This window comes from Anser anser (assembly GCF_964211835.1).
Source record: "Anser anser genome assembly, chromosome: 15".
Classification (NCBI taxonomy): Eukaryota; Metazoa; Chordata; class Aves; order Anseriformes; family Anatidae; genus Anser; species Anser anser.
Genome location: NC_139736.1, coordinates 12255306 through 12273788, shown reverse-complemented (window position 1 = coordinate 12273788; position 18483 = coordinate 12255306). Strand labels below are relative to the sequence as shown.

General features: G+C 42.0%; 1 protein-coding gene across 7 annotated transcripts in view; it reads right to left on the bottom strand.

Annotated features, from left to right (window-relative positions):
• Positions 1-18483, bottom strand: part of DNAAF8 (dynein axonemal assembly factor 8) — a 107349-nt gene that overhangs the window by 18408 nt on the left and 70458 nt on the right. For 6 of the 7 annotated variants that reach the window (XM_083800247.1, XM_083800252.1, XM_083800251.1 and 3 more), the window contains 6 exons: positions 17334-17384; positions 15059-15228; positions 9529-9724; positions 5432-5526; positions 3948-4068; positions 1140-1354 (listed from right to left, as the gene is read on the bottom strand). In XM_083800247.1, the coding sequence (XP_083656373.1) occupies positions 1140-1354; positions 3948-4068; positions 5432-5526; positions 9529-9724; positions 15059-15228; positions 17334-17384 (848 nt within the window). The remainder of the gene's footprint in view (positions 1-1139; positions 1355-3947; positions 4069-5431; positions 5527-9528; positions 9725-15058; positions 15229-17333; positions 17385-18483) is intronic. The other variant, XR_014572797.1, reaches the window with a different exon arrangement.

The following is an 18483-nucleotide window of genomic DNA, read 5'->3' as shown; positions in this document are numbered from 1 at the left end:
GCGTTTCCATCGCCAGGAGAGCAGTGCCACTGCCGTGGCTCTCCTTCCCACACGCTGATTCGCTTTGTCCTTCCTAAAGAGCTCTGCACATTCCTGCGCGCAGAGGGATGGCATCCTTAGGGGAACCACAGGAGAAGAAAGTAGTGCTTAGACTAATTGGATGCTAGATGTAATTGCTATTCTGTACAGATGTACTTCAAAGGGATGCTGTCAGTTCAAAAAATCACAACCTAAAAAGATCTTACCTGCTCTTATTACAGGTAACACCTAAGACTCTCATAAGAACTGAAGGGATAGGAACACAAATGTTTGTCTGTATTTTTTTCACAGGAACTGCTGTGTGCCTCTAACAGCCCTTTGTTGATAACTACTTCCAGGATAAGTAGTTTTCCTTGTTGTTTACTCTCTGCTCCTAACAGCACTTTCTTGTGTATTCCACCTTACTGCTTTTCCTCTAGCAAGGTTCCTGAAATGCTGGTTTTATCCTACATCAAGTACAAAGAGAAAAACTGTTCAGGCACAATGCTGCACTGATGTAAAGTGATGTATTGGCTCACCCCAGAAGCATATCTTGTGCTTACACCCTGTGAGCACTTGCTTAAACCCAATGCTGGACTGTGGCTTGAGTTGTCATCACCAGCAGAATGAGACACAAAATGAAATCTCTGCCCAGAACTCCAGGGCACCATCCAAAAAGTGGAAGGGTTATTTAGCATCGTAGAAGAGGATTAATGGGGTGTGATTACAGAAAGGAAAATAGAAAATGCTGTGTTCTGTCTTGTTCTTCCAGATAAATACAGCAGAACGTACATAATAGCAGCAACTGCCCACTGATAGGTGAATGGAATAAAATGTGTAGTGGGGATGAACCATTCACAGTAAGGATATGTTTGAACATAACAATGTCAAGTTTAGGTGTCAGCGAGCTAATGGAGATAGAGGAACACAAGGTAGGGACGAGCTAGCAAGGCACGCTGCCCAAATTACTTACCAGCTTATTAGAGACCAGATTGCAGTGCTCTGCTAATGCTGCTAGCAAAGCTAGTCTGCCCAGAGCTAGCCCGGACAGCTTAGCACAGCACTGCATCAAATGACTCTTCCACAGGGAAAGAAGCAAAACAACTCCAGCTGTTTCATACCTTTGCTGCAACACTGCACTTTGCCCTGCTTAGTATCTCAGAGATGCAATGAGCTTGTGGTGCGTCCAGGACAGTGAGGCGTACTCCAGTCATTGTGAAATCTTTGCCAATAAGCTGATCAAGCAGTTCAACATAAGGTGGGTCTGACCCCCGAAGGATGATCCCAGGCAAGACGAGGCAAGTGGTTTGGCAGAGGTTATCAAGCAACGGCCGATCTGATGGGAAAAGATCAAAACACAACAGATGCTTGCTTTATACCTACCCCCACCAACTGCTAGCCCTCTAAGTAATTCTTCCCTGCCACATACAAGTAACTGGAAGATCAGAGGCACTCAGGCATTGTTATATCATTTGGGATGTTCACAGATGTGATTGCTCATCCCAAACTGTCAAACTGCTGTATGCCTGCGTGTATGTATCTGGAGATCACAAGACAGCAGTTGTGACCCCATTTCAGGAGTCAGACAAGGACAGCTGCTGGTTTGCTACAGGAGATACTATTCCATTTAATTTCTTCCAAGCAAAGAAATCTGTTAATCCAGCTGCTTTTATAATCCAAAATGTAATTCTCAGCAACATACATAAGATTTAATGTATTTCATATTTTCCCCATGATAAATCCGTCTGTCCATTAGGCAGAGCTTTGTGGTAATTGCAGAAAGGAGGTTTCTTTGTGTGCAAGAGCTACCTCTAGCGTTTAAGATGAGACCATAAAGTGAATGATGTGTCTGGTTTGCTGGCGGCGCTTACTATATCGTGCCTGACAGTTCAGAGATCACGTGTACTTGCTTTTCCAGGACAGTAACTCTTTGAAAAACATTTTCTGAGACGCAGACACATCAGGGCTGTACATTAATTTTCCTTCCACTCTGCTTAGACATCTTCAAAGCAAAGAGATTTCCTTATGAAGCAGGAAATTGGGGGCACATATTTTGAGATTTGCTCCCAAGACTGAGCCATACAAAACTTGCAGAATACCTGTGCTCTCTCCACAACTAGCTCTCTATTGTTATTATTATTAACTTGCAAGCTAGGCTAAAATCAAGAAGTGCTTCAGTCACAACAAAACCGTGCTTCAGGCCTCGTCCTTTTCCAGGGTGCAGTTAAGCTGTTGGGGGAAATACTCTGCTTGTCAGCCATAGCAGCATGGAATAGTTTGGATGGGGAACACCTGCAAGTCCCCTCTCACTGCAGCTTTGTCCTCTGAACAGAGCTTGAGCCAACACATCCCGCAGGAAACACAACACAAGATGTGGTGACATCTCTGCAGTCATCCAGATGAGAAGGTCAGGCAGCTACATGCAGAACAGCCTGGTCATTCCCCCAGAAGCTGCTATTAAATACACACAGTTGCCAATCTCTTATTTCAGGGCTCATATAACGGCTTGGGAATGTCAGTAATGTTGTGAGACAGGCCTCACCCCTCACCCCAGCCAACAGTTAAAACTAAAATGTTCATGTAGTCAATTTCTGATGCATTAGCATGCAACATAAAAAAAGGAGCTTGCCTGAGGAGATAGGGCCTTACACGTGATTTTTGTCATTTTCATGAAGAATGTGTAGGGCACTGTCCAAGGTCAACATAAGACAATGGAAAGAATCCGTTGATAATGACCTTGGGAAAATTTCTCCTTCAGAGACCCCCTACACAAAGAAACCTGGTGCCTACCAAGCACCTTTGCTCTCATTAAGGCAAAGGTCTTGACTTACCACCATCATCCTTGCACTTCTACGTGTGCTGTCTTGTGAACCTGCTGGTATGGGGCCAGAAGTCCCACATCAGTAAGGGTTTAAGATAGGAAATAAGCATCTGTATATCCGCAGCATTTTTATCATGCTCTTCTGCCAGTCCACAACAATGTTGTGGTTTTACTGCTGGGGTTAACTGCAGCAATCAGTTGCAGTGCAGGAACATTTTTTTCAGCTGCCCACCCTCCTGCTTGCTGGTCACATTGGAACTCAAGCTACAGGAATGAGAACGACCTGATTCCAAACATGCCTGCTCCCCAGTGAATACCACAGGGATACTTTACCTGGTCACTGCTTGGTTATAAAAGCTTGGGATCGGTCCACAAACATCCATGTGTGAGTTACATCTCCTGACATAAAAGGCACAGCATCACAGCCTGTGTTGTACACATGCAATCAAGTACAATCAGCAGAAAAGACCCAGGGCAACCATAGGCATCTGAGGGCACTGACAGGCTTGCTGAAGTTCTGACTTCAGAACAAATTCAGACCAGCACTAACTGGAAGTCATTTTGAGCTGGCAGCTGTTCAGCAGCTAGTGGGAACTGAATGAGATCTCAGTCCAGTTCCCAAGAGATAGATGTCTACACTGCCAAAAGCACTCCCTGCATAAATTGCTACCTATCTATGTACAGAACAAAAGGTCTTACGATTGCCCATCACGATGGCATCTCGGTCTCTCCTGTGGCAAGCTCTGAATGGGCACGCAAACCACTGTGGCCAAGCTGGTGTTGAAACATATTGCAAAAGTCCAGCAGAAAAAAAGTTCACCGTTTCTTACGTTATCTGTGTTGACAGTGCTTTTTCTTCTGCTGGTGACAAAGTCAGCACTTCTGAACAGCCCTATATTTAAGCACAGGAAAGCACTGGCAGTGGCAAGACCTGGCAGGTAAACAGTTAAATGGCCGGACTCCACTGGAGCTGCTCTTTGCAGCTCAGTTGTCTCTCCTTTCTGAAAGGACATCAATACCAAATCTTGCTGTCACCAGATGGTTTGTCTTGCTGTCCAATTAATCAATAACAGTCTCAATCTATATCAAGAGTTACGCGTTTCCTTACCAAGATCGCATGGTTGCCCAGAGCCCAATAAATTGAGTCGCCCTCCTGTTTCATGTTTTATGATTCTGCGCTGCTTGTTGATTTCCAAACCAACTATGGGGTCACGTTTCAGGTTATAGATCTGCAGGAGGGAAGGGAAGGAGAAAGAGGCAAGTCATGTGAACATTGTTACCTAATCTGTAAGGATAACTCTTCTTAAGTATTGATTCAGCCAAGCTGTGAAGCTTTTGTTGGTGTTCTGTACTCCTATAATTGCCAGCCTAGAAAACACCTGGTTGTCTCAAAATAAAAGAACATTTTGTATGCATTCTTTCTTATTGGGGCTTAATTAAGTACAGCATCTTTTTATCCTTTTAAAGGTCTTGCATCCAGACACCTCTGTTCCCAGCTCTTCAAGGCCAGAAGCTCAAAGACTCCGAGTAGCCAACATCTTTACCCAGTGACACTCCAGTGTGTAGCAGCCCCCTTCTGTCTCTGAGTGAATCAGCACATCCATGTGTCCCAGCACAGTGTAGCCTTGCTATTCCGGACCGAGTCACAGAGGGAGGACGTACACATAGTGAAGGACTTTGAAGATCTGGCCAGCTACTTGTAGTTCTAGAGCTAACCTCCTTGGACTGACTTGGTTGGGTCACCTCTGTGCCATGAGGACATCAGTCAAAAATTTCCATCCCTTTGATGGGCATAACCCATCATTTCAAACTCTTTGGTTTTGAGAAGAAACCGGTCAGGGTGGAAACAACATACAAAACTAGCTGAAAAGGAAAGACTTATTGTTTCATTTTAGCCACTGGCAAATTACGGTGGTTTGAATCAGAGACCAGCACTGACGCAGTGTGAAGGGCCAGATGAGCAGAAGCCGTCCATGCCAGTACCGGTAGGCTTCTCAGCACTACCTACAATACAAGCCAAGAGGCAAGAATCCACTCTTTCCCGTGCTGTGGACCAGTACCTCTGGGGGACAGCACCCTTTTCACACACATGTGGCAGTGCTCCATGCTGTGAGCACGTATGCACTCTGGGGGACACATTCAGCAATCGGTGAGTTATATCATCAGCTGTCCTGCTTCATTCTCAGTTCCTGAACACTACGTGAGAAAACCTGGTAACAGTCAGCCTCTGGCCAGCTGTGTCTCAGCAATCACCAGTGATGCTGCTTCCCCATGACCTGCTTCCAAAGTTACGTTGGCTCGGTATGGGAAGTTTGCTTCTAAAGCATCAGTCCTGAGCCCTCCTGAATTTACAGCACAGGTCACCGAACAAACGTATCTGAAAAAGCACTTTTCCACTGAGACTGTCTGGGTCAATACAAAGTTAGCACATTGTGACAGGGACATTCACAGGAGAAGAAAATCTCAGCAGCTGGTGAAACACAGCAAGAAAGCATTATCTACAGTGTAAGGGGAAGGAAGTCAGGGGATAGCAGGACCAAAGCCACTGCTCTGACACAACAGGACACTTTTCAGGAAAGGGCAGAATCCTACCTCTTCCTCCTCTAATGTCTGACACTCGGCGCAGCACAGCCCTTCTGGGAAAAACAGCTTCATATCCCGGACAGCTATTTGATAGGATTTGGAGCCTGAGAGATAAATACAATGAGAAGATTCTCTCAGACCATGAATTAAACATTCTCTGGACTCACACTCATCTTCCTGAGAGATTGATGATGTGCAACTTACTGAAGTAATTGCTTTAAAGGCCAGCTGTTCCGTACAGTAATAGCAAACATTTAAAACCATTATATTTAGAATAGTTTCATTGCCTTCTTGGTATTTTGATTCTGCTCTATTATCACACAGCTTGTTCTACATGTAAACAAGACTCCTTTTTCCTCACACTGTAGTCAAGGGAATCATGTTAAAGAGCCTGTGAAACTCTTCAATACTAGCTCTAATCCCCCCATTTTTTTTTCTCCCATGCTTCTGGATCGCAACAGGCTAGTCTTAGAATCACAGAATGGTTTGGGTCGGAAGCGACCTTAAAGGTCATCTAGTTCTAGCCCCCTGCCGTGGGCAGGGATACCCCCCAGTAGACCAGGGTGCTCCAAGTCCCATCCAACTTGGCCTCAAACACTTCCAGGGATGGGGCATCGATGACTTCTCTAGGCAGCCTGTTCCAGTGCCTCACTACCTTCACAGTAAAGAATTTCTTCCTTACATCTAATCTAAATCTACCCTTTTTTTAGTTTAAAGCCATTATTCCTTTTCCTATCACTACACTCCCTGACAAAGAGTTCAGTCTTGCTGAATGGGAAGGAGTTACTAGGTAGTAAAACAAGTGTGCTTCATAACAATAATGTAAGCCCAAATATGCCGGTGATGTGGGTGTACAACAGGGCAACAGAAAACATTACGGTCCAACACAGTTGGAGATCTTTCAGAGGTCTTTTCCAACCTAAATGATTCTATGATTCTATAATTAGCATGAGATAGTACTGACAGCAATATATTATTCTGTTCACCTGTGGTCACAAAAAGCAGATTGACACTGGAAGAGGTACAAAGAATGAACATGAGGATCAGAGAAGGAATGGAGAATCATCTGAAGAGTTAAAACTAAAAGACCTTGGGTTGTTAGATCCAACATAACAAAAAAATAAGGAGTCTGATTTCTGATAAATACATCAAGGTGAAAAGGTCAGAGAAGCGCACTACTACTTGAAGTACAGGTATTGGCACAAGAACAAATGGATGTAAACTGTTTATGACTATGTTTAAATTTGAAAATGTAATAAGATTTCCAGCTACCAGAGCTGTGAAGTTCTATAACAACCATCCAACTGGGTGAATGCTTATGAAAGTGAATCGATGATGGGGCTGCAGGTGATAGCATTAACTCAACCCAGGGACTTGAGAGGTCCCTCCAGTTTAGCATTTGAATATTACCCTATAAAGCAACGCTGTTATAAACCACTACTCAGAATGTTTTGAGATTTGTGGGTGGAAAATGTTTAAGAAGGAAAAGCTATTTCTATGTAACTGGAGTTCAGATAGATTGTCAATGTGCTGGCACAGATCCATACTCCTGGGATACAAATATACAAAACGCAAATATCCTCTGAAATATTATCATTTTTGCAGGCTACATGTTGCAAAAAAAAAATGTGCCTTGCTGCTCCTAGATCACTCAGCCCTGTGTGGAACTTCATAACTCTAGGCATTGTGTAGCCAGAGTCCTTAATGCAATAGTTTACAATCCTGAGATTGTGTAAGTCACCAGTGTATAAGTCATGCTGTATCCTTTATGTACCTCTATGTCAAATCTTTCTTGTTTAAATCATTGATGCCATTACAAAAAGGGGACACATGCTCTCAAAACAGAATAGCAACGTTTTACTCTCACCTTGCTCAAGGTATAAGACTGTATAAGATGCGCACACAGAGCTCCTTGGGTTCAAGAAAAAGCACTACACAGTGACTTCATAAGGCCCAGAGGAGAAGGGAGGAATGCAGGTTTACCTCTGCAGAGTCTCAGAGCACTAAAACTGCACTACTTGGTTTGACTGTACCACTGGAAGCCGGTCTTCATCTTACTTAATTTCCCTAGTCACTTCCAAAGGAAACACTGAGGGTTTGTTCCAATTCAGTAAGATGACATTGGTTAGAGATCTTCCTCAGCTGGAGCAAAACTGAGGAAACTTGGTATTCCCTCCTAGGAAAGAAGTATTTTCCACGGTCCCCCAGATGATCACTTGTTCAACAATTAAACTCTTCCTGCTTTACTTGTAGGCAAATGTTTCTCCCTTTTTGAAGGATAAACTCTTGGAGGTGCAAGGGGTTAAGAACACACCTTTCCTTATGGACAGACTCCTCCTTAGCATAGCAGCTGGATCAAATTCCTGAATTTGAGTTGCCATGTACATAAACTACAGCTGCAACAATTTTCCTTGAATGTGTGCAATTACAGCTTTGTGAGCCATCCATATAGCTGGCTCTAATACACAATCTGGTCTCAGCAGGCAGGTGGCTGGCCAGCTAGTTCAGCTCTGTGCCCAGTCCAGCCTTGGAAGGAAGCAGCGATCTGAAGGGAATCCTGAAGCAAATATCCGAGGGTTTCTCTAACACACAGCTCTCTTGCTACTGTAAACTAACAGAATTATGCTAGGGAAGCTCTAAGTGTAGCAAGTGTACATCAAGTTTGGGTATATATTACCCATGACTGATGAGTTCTCATTCTCAAGGCAACATGGAAAGGCAATCCATTAATCTTATGAGCAAAAGAAGCAGGAGCTGATAACTGAAAAGTACTGGCTGAAGAGCTCTGACCATTTCTTGTGTAGGTAGACCCTGCTCTCCTGTCACTCCTACAAATGAGATCCTGTAAGTAATCACGGTAAGAGATCTCTCTTGATTTATCTTAGTCCTAAGGATTATGACCATATCTGACAAAAAGCCATTCTAAATCAAGGGGTCGATTCTCTTCCCCAAGCTGTATGTGGTGGATATATTGGTGGTTGCGGGACAGTTAGACCAGATGATCTTGGAGGTCTTTTCCAACCTTAATGATTCTATGATACCTCGTTCACTACCAGTTCTCCTCTTTGATATGGGCAAAACGAGGGAGCGATCTGACAGTACAGAATTCAATAAAAAGGGCCTGTTATTCCAATGGATCTTGACAGGAAAGTTCTTGTGGAACCTGAAAGCATACAGTCCCTGCTAGTTCACCTGTGTTTATGTTTATTGATTTTACTATTGATATACTCCTTTAACTACATACAGCACAAAGAGCACCACACTGAGAAAAACAAACTACTCATGGGTAGGCAACTAATGATTCCTTAGGAATTTTTGAATTACGTCTTTCCTCCCCCCTTGTGACAATGGCTCAGACCCCCCTCCTACAATACCCTTAGTTCTTCCTAGTTCTCTCTCCAGCAATACATCCCATTTTCCCATCCTTCACCCATACTCTCAGCTATCTTCTATCCCACCCACCCAACATATATACTGCAACATCCTAGCTCCCTCCCATTTCTTCCACCTGCTGCTGGCAGATGAAACTGTGGCTGGTTCAGCACACTGAGGATGCTGACTAGGTCACATGCCTCTGCTGATGTGCCAGCTGGCAAGAGCCTCTCAGAATGGAAAACAGCTGAGTTTACCTGCTTTCCTCAGTGGGAGTAATTTTTGATCACCTCTTTCTACCCAGTCATTAATGTTTTGAGACACTAGAGGAACTCACTATCCTGGAGACTTTAAACCCTCTGTGAAATCTGGTTGCAACTGGCCAGTGGCTTATAAGGTTATCAGGAGGGCACTCAAAAGCAGAGAGAAGACAGATGGATTCTTGGGGATAATTACAAAATGATCAAGCAGTGAAGAGATCAAAGGAAATCTCTTCTGAAGGAAGACAGATCTGGGGCCGTTCTGAGAAGACGACTTTTTGATATATCTTCTGGGAGAATATTTCATAGCTTGAGACATACTCAGCTCCGCCACCAACAAAAGAATGAAAGCTTTCTAGGGAATAATGGCCTGTCCACTAAGGCCAGATCTGTAGTGATGATGTAGGAGGGAAACAATACATTTTTTTTATTGGCATATCTGAGCCTTCAGACTTTTCTTTTACAAAAACGTACCATAAAATCCATTTTGGAATGTGCTGGTGCCATACTGAGCCCTCCAGAAGAATGGATCTAATCCTTGGGCCACTTTAGGATCCTCTGGCCCCAGTAAATCTATCAGCTTCTTCACAGCATTTGGTCTTTGAAGACAAAGCACGAGAGAAGTGCCTGAGGTAAGGTAGGTACAATGAGCTTCTAAAACAGCAGGATCCTGAAAAGAAATAATGGAGAGGGAACAGATTATAATAAACAGTGCAGGTGAGTGCTGGATACATCCCAGCTTTTCCTTTGGCTATAACCATCTCTGTTTGAAGCAAACAGATCTGCCATTATTCTTTGCCTTCTCTTCTCTTTGCAACACGCGTGCTAGTGGCCTCTGCCAGCAGAGCTTCCAGAGCATAGTCCACAGCCACTGAGCTGGTATCTGCTGTGACAATCACCTGGTAATCGTAGGTCTAGTTCCCACCCTGAGTACACACGGAGCTAAACAAAGTTAAGCACTGAGCTTGTCTTGTTGCTGTAAGCAGCTCATGATTTTAGTCCCCAGGTTCACGGATCAGCCGATGGCAGTTTTTACACATACAAACAGCTTTTGCATTAATTTCCTAAAATTCTTCAGTAAGAAAGGAAACAAAATTGTGTTTCTAAAAGAAAGAAAAGCCTTGTGCTGTGACTTGTTCTGACGATCTGCACATGCTAGGCTGGAGGTGGAGTTCATTTTTAGTGGGTAAATACAAATATAAACTGCTACTCTGCAGTTTAGTTGCTTTGTGTGCAGTTTTAGCTGATTTGTGAAATACCCTTTTCACAGTACCTTCAGCATGACATACAGATAGGGAAGCAACAGACATGAGCAATATCATGGAGGTCATAAATGTTCTGGGATAAGGAGCCATGTTTAGTTCTGCTTATAGAGGACGATAGACTACAAATACCAGAACTCTTCTTTGATTTCACAAAAGGGACCCCCCTGCCCCAACACACACACCCTGCTGCTAGAGCCCAGCCTCTCCCAGAGGGTGGTAGAATTTCATGCACTAGTCAGGATCTGGACCACAAAAATAGTGAGCTTAAAACAAGGATGCTCATGACAGGGCACTAGGCTGAAAGAAAACGGCTTGCCCTCCTGGCTTTGCCGCTGATGTACTGTGTGCTCCACAACAATTTTCACTACCTTTGTTTCTTTTACAAGCATTGCCAGTTCACCCTGAGCAGAGATATTTGTTACACAGCTGTGCAGGTCACAACACCCTGGGATCTTTATTTAACTCAGGATGAGTGGTAAAAAGAACTAGCAGCCACTGCACCAGCAACCAGAGACCAATTTGTTGGCCAGAGACAGACATAATGAGTGAGAAACCCAGGGAAAGGTAGCAAGCGCCTGGGGCAGAAGGTGGCTAAGCAGCAGAGCCGTCAAGGCCATGCTGACTATTTTCATTAAGCAAAACCTTGGAAAACCAGGCTTGTTGCAGATGTTCCACTGAGTGTGAGGTCAGGGTGTCCCCAGCAGCTGCAAGCCGCCTCTTCCTGCTCCCTTCATCTTAAAAAAGTGGCAGAAGCACACAGGTCTGCCTCCCTGCCCTCCAAATGGCAAAGTGCAGCAACACCAGCGCTGCTGAGCAACTCCAGGGCACTGCTGTGTGCTCTTTACAGCTTACAGACAACATTCTCAGCTTACTGGCTGAACCAAGCTATGGTTACTTTTTTTTTTTCAATTTTTGAAGAAATTAAAACATAGAGGGAAAAACTCTTGCTTGATTCAACTGAGTAACATCATGCAGCCCCCTAAAGATTTTCATTCCTCTCTTTTTTAATCTTTTAAAAGCACCAGAGAATGACAGTTCTCCAGATAAAACATTTCCAAAGGAAAATCCTATCATTTCATTTAAAAATATGAAGATAAAATACTTCAAGGCCTCTTTTGTTTTTCTGTCATAGGAAACCATTCACTAACTTTGACCCAAATCTTCTCACACTCACATTCCTCCTAAACTGTATTTCTAAGTAGGCTACAAATTGAAAATCACTGGCTCAATCCTGATATTTGAAAATGCAAAATGATCCATGAGACAGACCCATTCTTAAGCTGGTTAGTTAGATGAGAGATTTGATACAAGTTGTCATATTTGTCAGTCCACCCATGCCATGGAAATAAAGGGCAAAGGAAACTCGGGGATGGCAGTCACATTGCATGACTGCGCATGAGAAACATACAGGGAAGTTTCATAGGCTGTGCTGTGATTAGAATGCCCTGTTTAGATTAGGATAAACAGTTTCAGCATGTCATAGCATACTGCAAAATTTTGACATTAATTCAGTTCTGTATAATACAAAATAAGCCCTTTTTGCTTGAAAACTTTTGATAGTTTAAAAAATATGCACATAATCCACTTTTCCAAGTAGTCATCAAGACTTCTCCTTCGGAGATGAAAAACAATGATGGCGTCTCCATGAAAACTTTCAAAAGCTCTGGACAAAACATATCAACATTCATTTGACTCCATGTCAGACATCTGCAAAAGAAAACGTTCAAAGACAGTTTCTGTTAAACAGAACATAAAAAATGAAATGTTTTGTTCCAGAGCTTCTAAAACAGTGCTTTTAGATTTATGTAACAAAACGCTTTTGTTTCTGTATCCTGTCTTATGAGGAGGCTTGGGGTTAAAGACTATGTTGTTTCTAACCGCTAGCAATGGTGTCAGTGAGTCAAGGTGACTTCTTTCCTTCTGATACGTCCTCGTATCCGGTCTAGACCCTTCCAGGCAAATGATGCTTTTATTTACATCCTGCCTCTGCACCATCTTCAAACCGTGTCCTTGCTGATACCCGAGCAGCTGCAGCGAGATTGCACATGTGCGGCTGACTCGAATTCAGTGAGCAATTTTGTTGATGCACACGGAAGGGAAGTTCCAGCTGCGTGCTGGCTCTGGAGGACTAACAGGATTAAAACGCAGCAAAACTGTCCTTCTGCCTCTACCGTTAGACTCACAGGACAGGACTGGAGGGAAGCAGTCAAGTTACTGAGTCCAGTGACCTGCTGCCACTGGCAACCATATCAGGTAAATTCCTGAAAGACTGATCAGCTCCCACTGTAAAATCAGGCTCTCTCTCTAGCAGCTACAACTGTGAGTCTCTGCAGTTCTGGATCCTGGGTAAGTGCAGACAGGAAAACCAATCAAAACAGGCAGAACTCCCTCTGGGAGCAGTTGCTTCTCACAATTTCGACACTATTAGATCATGGTAAAAGCTGAGAAGACAGTGTCAGCTCTGTTTAGCTGACCTTTGCTTTTATTATTATTATTAGCCTTCAGGTAAAAAGCATTATTGTGATTAGACAATCTCAGCAAACAGTGGACCACCCCATTATTTATCGTAGCCCAAAAGCCAAAAGTTACTAAGAAGCTGACTGCTAGTATTTAAGTTGAAAAAGCAATCATGTTGCTGAAAACATGTTGCTGAGGATATTCATAAATGTGCACGTAAATAATACATTTGAAAGAGGAAGGAGATGCTCGGTATTGCTACCAGTGACTAAACCCCAGATTTGATACCAAACTACTACGTACATAAACCAAACTGGCACATTGCACAGCACATGGGAGTTTCTAGAGATTATTTTAGAGATGGATTTTGGATCAGAATCTGGGTGAGGAAAAGACAGAAAGCCTGGAACTTCTAGAAGGGTTTGACACTGGCTCCAAGCTCTTCAACAGGAGATGCTCAATCTCAGCAATTTGCCTCCAAGTTAAGAGACTCTTTTTAAAAACAGCCTTGTATCCTGCTGTCCCCTAAACTGAGAGACAGATCTACAATTAACATTGTTCTGATTCAAATGCTTATATGAAATTCAGCTGCAAAAAAATAGTTCTGCCCCCATCAGCTGCCATTGAAACAATTACACGCCAAATTTTCAAAATAATCCAGTCCCTAAAGCATGCTGAGGCTTCCTGAAAATCTTACCCTGTTTGTCTTGGGAGCCCAACCCATTTCAGTCCACATGACTAAAAGACTTTTAGATACCTTCTAAAATGAGGAGGAACCCCTGTACAATAGAAAGCATTTTGTACTGCCCATTGCCCCTTGCCAAAGGCAGTCTATTATCACTGTTTTCTCACTTTCAGAACATGCTTTTTTCCATGAACAAAACCCCAGTACTCTGTAATTTTTAAGCTCATTAGTCACCAGCTCTTCATGGAAACTAAATCAATGCTCAACAGCTGCTCCAGTGTGTTAGAGAACTCTTAAAAACAAGAGAAAATTTTCATGAAATAACTTCTCTTCAAATTTACCCTAATATCTACATTACTTCCCAAGGTAGACATTTAGATTTTTTTTAAACGTCTTTTGTTTCAGATGATCAACTAAATATTATTGTGTTTCATCACATGATTAAAAACTTTATTGGAAAGTACTTCCCCAGCAATTCTAATAGGCACTATACTCCTCTTACCAAAGATCTGCAAATATTTAAATATCAGATGCTTTTGCCCCATTCCTTTGCTATTATGCAGAAAGTATTATTTTTTTTCTGATAGATGGTTATGTTAGAACACCATCCTGTGATATTTCCCATCTTCTTCTGGAAGACTATTATGAATTCCTGTGATATGTGCTTTAAACTCTCCCAACTTAACTCAAGAGTAATATCCACAAAAAAGGCTTGTTCTCTGTAAAAGTTAATTGGTTAAGTGTCTTCAGAAAAGCAATCAAATAAGATTATTTTTTTTTTAAGAAAAAAATTAACTCCTTGAAAATGTTCAGCTTTCCATTTCCTGATTTTCACAATATCTTTACGCTCATCTATCATCTCAGAATATTTCAGGTTGGGCAAAAATTGAATTTCTAAGGCTATAAAAGAGCAGAAACAAACCTATTTTCAGCTAACAAAAACTCTTAACGCCCCAAGGTTTAAAAACCCTCCTTACTGTCTGTTAGACAGTAGAAATGACAGCAAAATGATTTTCTCTCTTTGCAGGTCATTTTTATAGACTATTGCACACATGCTTCTGGAACAGAAACTCAACTGTAGATGTAACGTAATACCATATTGTTACTGGGCTCAGGAGGTATATATATATTCTCTGGCAGTGCAAGGAATGTTCTCCAGCTCCCTGGTTTAAACACATGGATGGAAAACCAGGCACATGGGCAGGGAGGGCAGTACACTCCCCGAGGTGCCCTACCTGGATTGACTGTGGGGGAAAAAACAGGGGACACCTGCTTTGTAGTTAAGAGTCAGCATTGTAAATTAGCAATTAAACAAATTCTTGGGAGGTCTGTATCGCCCATATCCTCTGAACTTTTGTTTTAGAGAAACTAGGTCTGCTTCTTTATGGCATACGATAAAAGAAACTGTCAGCGTGTCAGCTTGCTTTGTGCACGGTATTGTACAGATATGGTTGTTCTATATAGCTCACTTCTAACAATAACTAAGAAATCCCGGATGGGAGTTTTTGCTCTTTCAGGAATGGATCACTCACTAGCTCACATATTTTCCCACTCTAACCCTAAGCATAGCTGTAGATCTGCCAGTTTCGTAACAAACCTGTTTCACTTCAGAAGAAAGGAGTCCTAAGGCAATGTCTGGTTCCAGATGTACATGTTTCATCGCAACCACAGTGAATTTTTCTAGGTCTATTTTTCGGAGGATCCTTGCAAGACGATGGCTCCAGGCACCAGGTTTGATCAGCAGCACCGTGCAAAGGATCTGGGCTCCTGTAACAAAGCACACTAGTCAAACCCAAAGCTGCTCTTAAAAACAGAGGCGAAACATACAGCAATATTTGTTTACTAGCCAGGAGAGATATCTCTAGAAGAGGGTTATCTAAAAGCTGGCATGAAGTTCATAGAAATTTGAACCAAGCAAGTCCATAAAAAAGCTGTGCACATATATTTATTTTTAAAAAAGGAAAAAAAAAAAAAGCTAGCTAAAACAGTCTGGGCGTGTAGATTTTTTTTTTTCTCCAGGAAATCTGCGGTATCAAAAGGTCCAAAAGGTTTATCTGGCAGGTCTGTAGGATGAGACTCTAACCTTTGTATTATAGCTGAATGTTTTGAGCAGGATAAAATATTTCCTTTTACATTTTTGATGTGAATTGTAGTGATTATGCGATAAAATTCTTCAGGCACCTATTAAATTCTTATTCCTCATAGTTCATCTCTCAGAGCTCTGTATCTCTCTGTTGGAGCTATGTTTCAGAGAGGCACTAACAAGTATGACAGGTTCCAATTAATGTTATAAGCCTTATTATGAATGGAATTGTGTTTACTAAAATCGAGATTTCAGCAAAAAGTTTTTGCTTCTGACAATATTTCTCCAGCAGGGCTGCCAGCCAGGTGTAGCACACAGTGTGCTATCAGAACAAAACGGACCAAGATAGTTCTGCTATCTGACAATACAAAATGTCTTAAAAGGCAGAAAATACATAAATTACATTTTTAGATGACAGCATTTTCAAATCATTAGTTCTACTAATATAAAGCACTGTCTAAAATCTAAAGCTTTTTATTAATGGGACTGTAGTTAAGATTTTATCCTAATAACACCCCTTGAAGATTTATTAGCAACTGTAGTGTCGGAAGCAGTCAGATAGGACCCATTAACTGCTGGTGCCTAACCATGTCAATTAGCATGAAGCATGAGGTAACAGTATTGCAGGCTGCTAAAATTGATCCATGATTATCTGTTTGTGTACATAAAATGTCATTTTATATTTCCTATACACCCCATTCCTATTTATACAGATGTCGATGCAACGAAGCATCAACCATGCTGCATATAATTTGATGCATACTGTTATTTTCAATTGGCAAGAGGCATTTTGCTGATTCAGTGACAGAGAAATATGGGATCAAAAATAAAAGGCAGGAATGCTGCCCCCATTTGATATGGAAACTTAACCCTTCTCCTGCACAAAGCCCTCATATTAAGGCACTGCTGGTTTTTTGCACATATTTCTTGAACAAAAAGGTTTAAATGCCATAGCAACAGCCTGCAAGTGCAGAAGCAAGCCGTTCGGATCCACTCAGCTGCTCTCACACAGAACGGCAATCTCAACTGTATACAGTTACATAAACGTTCATTGTCCTCAAGACGTTTTACTCACCATCTGCTATGTTTCTGGGCAAACATTCTCATTCTTGTGGTGTGTGAATCACTACATGCTGCATATTTATGTACTTTAGACACTTCAGGAGGGGATTTGTCTTCTCTCACTTTGCCTTCTTGCTCTGGTCAAAGGCAAGCGTCTAAACCAAGGTGGGACACTTTGCCACCTAGAGTTGGTTTTCTCTCCCTGGTGACTGTTAAGTGAGAGCATTTGATAACATACTGCTGTTTATCAACGGAACAGTCTCTGCTGATCATGAATTACCACAAAGGCCTGCTTGGCAGCCCTCAGACATGCCTGATTTCAACAGTTCTGGCTGTTCAGTGGCCTTTCTGGGTTTGCCCAAGTTTCCTGGTTTTTGTTATGTTTTTCAGCACCATAATATTTTTAGATCCTTTCCTATGGCCCATGATCAGGCCACCCTCCTCCCCTATGGGTTTTGATTTCATAGTGTAACAGAACCACAGCACTGGATCTCTTTTATATACTATTTATATACATGAGATATGAGCATGTTAAAATAAGCGTAAACTCAAGACAAGCAAATATCAGATTTCCTGACATGTTTAGAAAAGAGAATGTATATCACTGCCAGTATTCAAGCCTAAGAAAAAAGAAAATCTTTTCACTTATTTTTTGCTGGTACATCTACATGAGTTAGGTCCACAAAGGCCTTATGAAGCCACATTTTCCAATTTGTTCTTCTCTCACCTGTTTGCAAGTAGGTAAATAGTGATTCTTCACGGCATCTCTGGCTCTTTTCTGATAAATGAGATAAGCAGATAGATCTGATTAGTAAGTGTGTATGTTCTGGGACAGTAATTTGAGAACAGTGCCACCATCTCTGCATAATGCAACCAACACTGCTATGACACACATTTTAAAATGCGACCCTGGCACATGCGTGGCTTGATTTCAGACATGGTTGGGCATTCAGTTGTACTGGGACACCCTGGGAGATGTAGTACTTTTCACTTCTCCAGACAGCCCAATAGCATATGCTGAAAAAGACCACAAACACTAAATTGTGTTGATTTTCATTTATATTTTCTGCGTGGGTTCTTTCTTAGTCACCATTTCAGGGAGCAGCTAAAACAGTTTTAAGCCAACTTCATGCACTATTTCACAGTCAAGTTGGAAGCTGCCATGAAAATCAGACCTGTTTCTCTTTCCCTCCTTCCCTGCCCCAGAAGGAAAGAAGGGCTGTGTATTCTGACTACACACCTAGGCAGCACTGATCTGTGGTTCAGTCCTCTCCCCAGCTCTGCTGATGAAACGTCAGTGACATTCCCCAAACAGCCAGGAATGGTTACTTCAGTGGTTCCTCATAAGAGCAAAGCAGTGTAAAAGGAGCCTGGTATGAGCGAGTTAGGCCTTACAACAAAAGTCCATATAAAAATGTTTTTTCTTCAGTCTAATGTAAAACCTGCAGTGACCTAGACAGGTGAGGAAAATTTACAACACCTCAAGGCGTGTGTGAATTGAGAAGTTAGCTAGGACGAGGGTGCAATGAGGAGAAACTTGTAGACTGTTAAAGGACTTCCTTTTCCAGTGATCTTCATTGGCAAGTTTAACCAGAGACATACAAGGTAAATAGCAGAAAACTAAAATCTGTTTGTCAAAACAAAATCATCATCATTTTTTACTGTCATCAATATTTATTACTGTCTGAATACTGTCTGAAGTCCATGCATTTCTATTTCCCAGAGCAACATATCTGGAAGGTTATCTAGACAAAGTGTTTTTTTTGTTTTTTTTTTTTTAATTTTAATGAGACTTTTTTCCCTTTCCAAATGTATTCCATGTATTTCTCTTATTTTGCTGTAAATAATAAGAACGAACATATAAGGTGAAACCATCT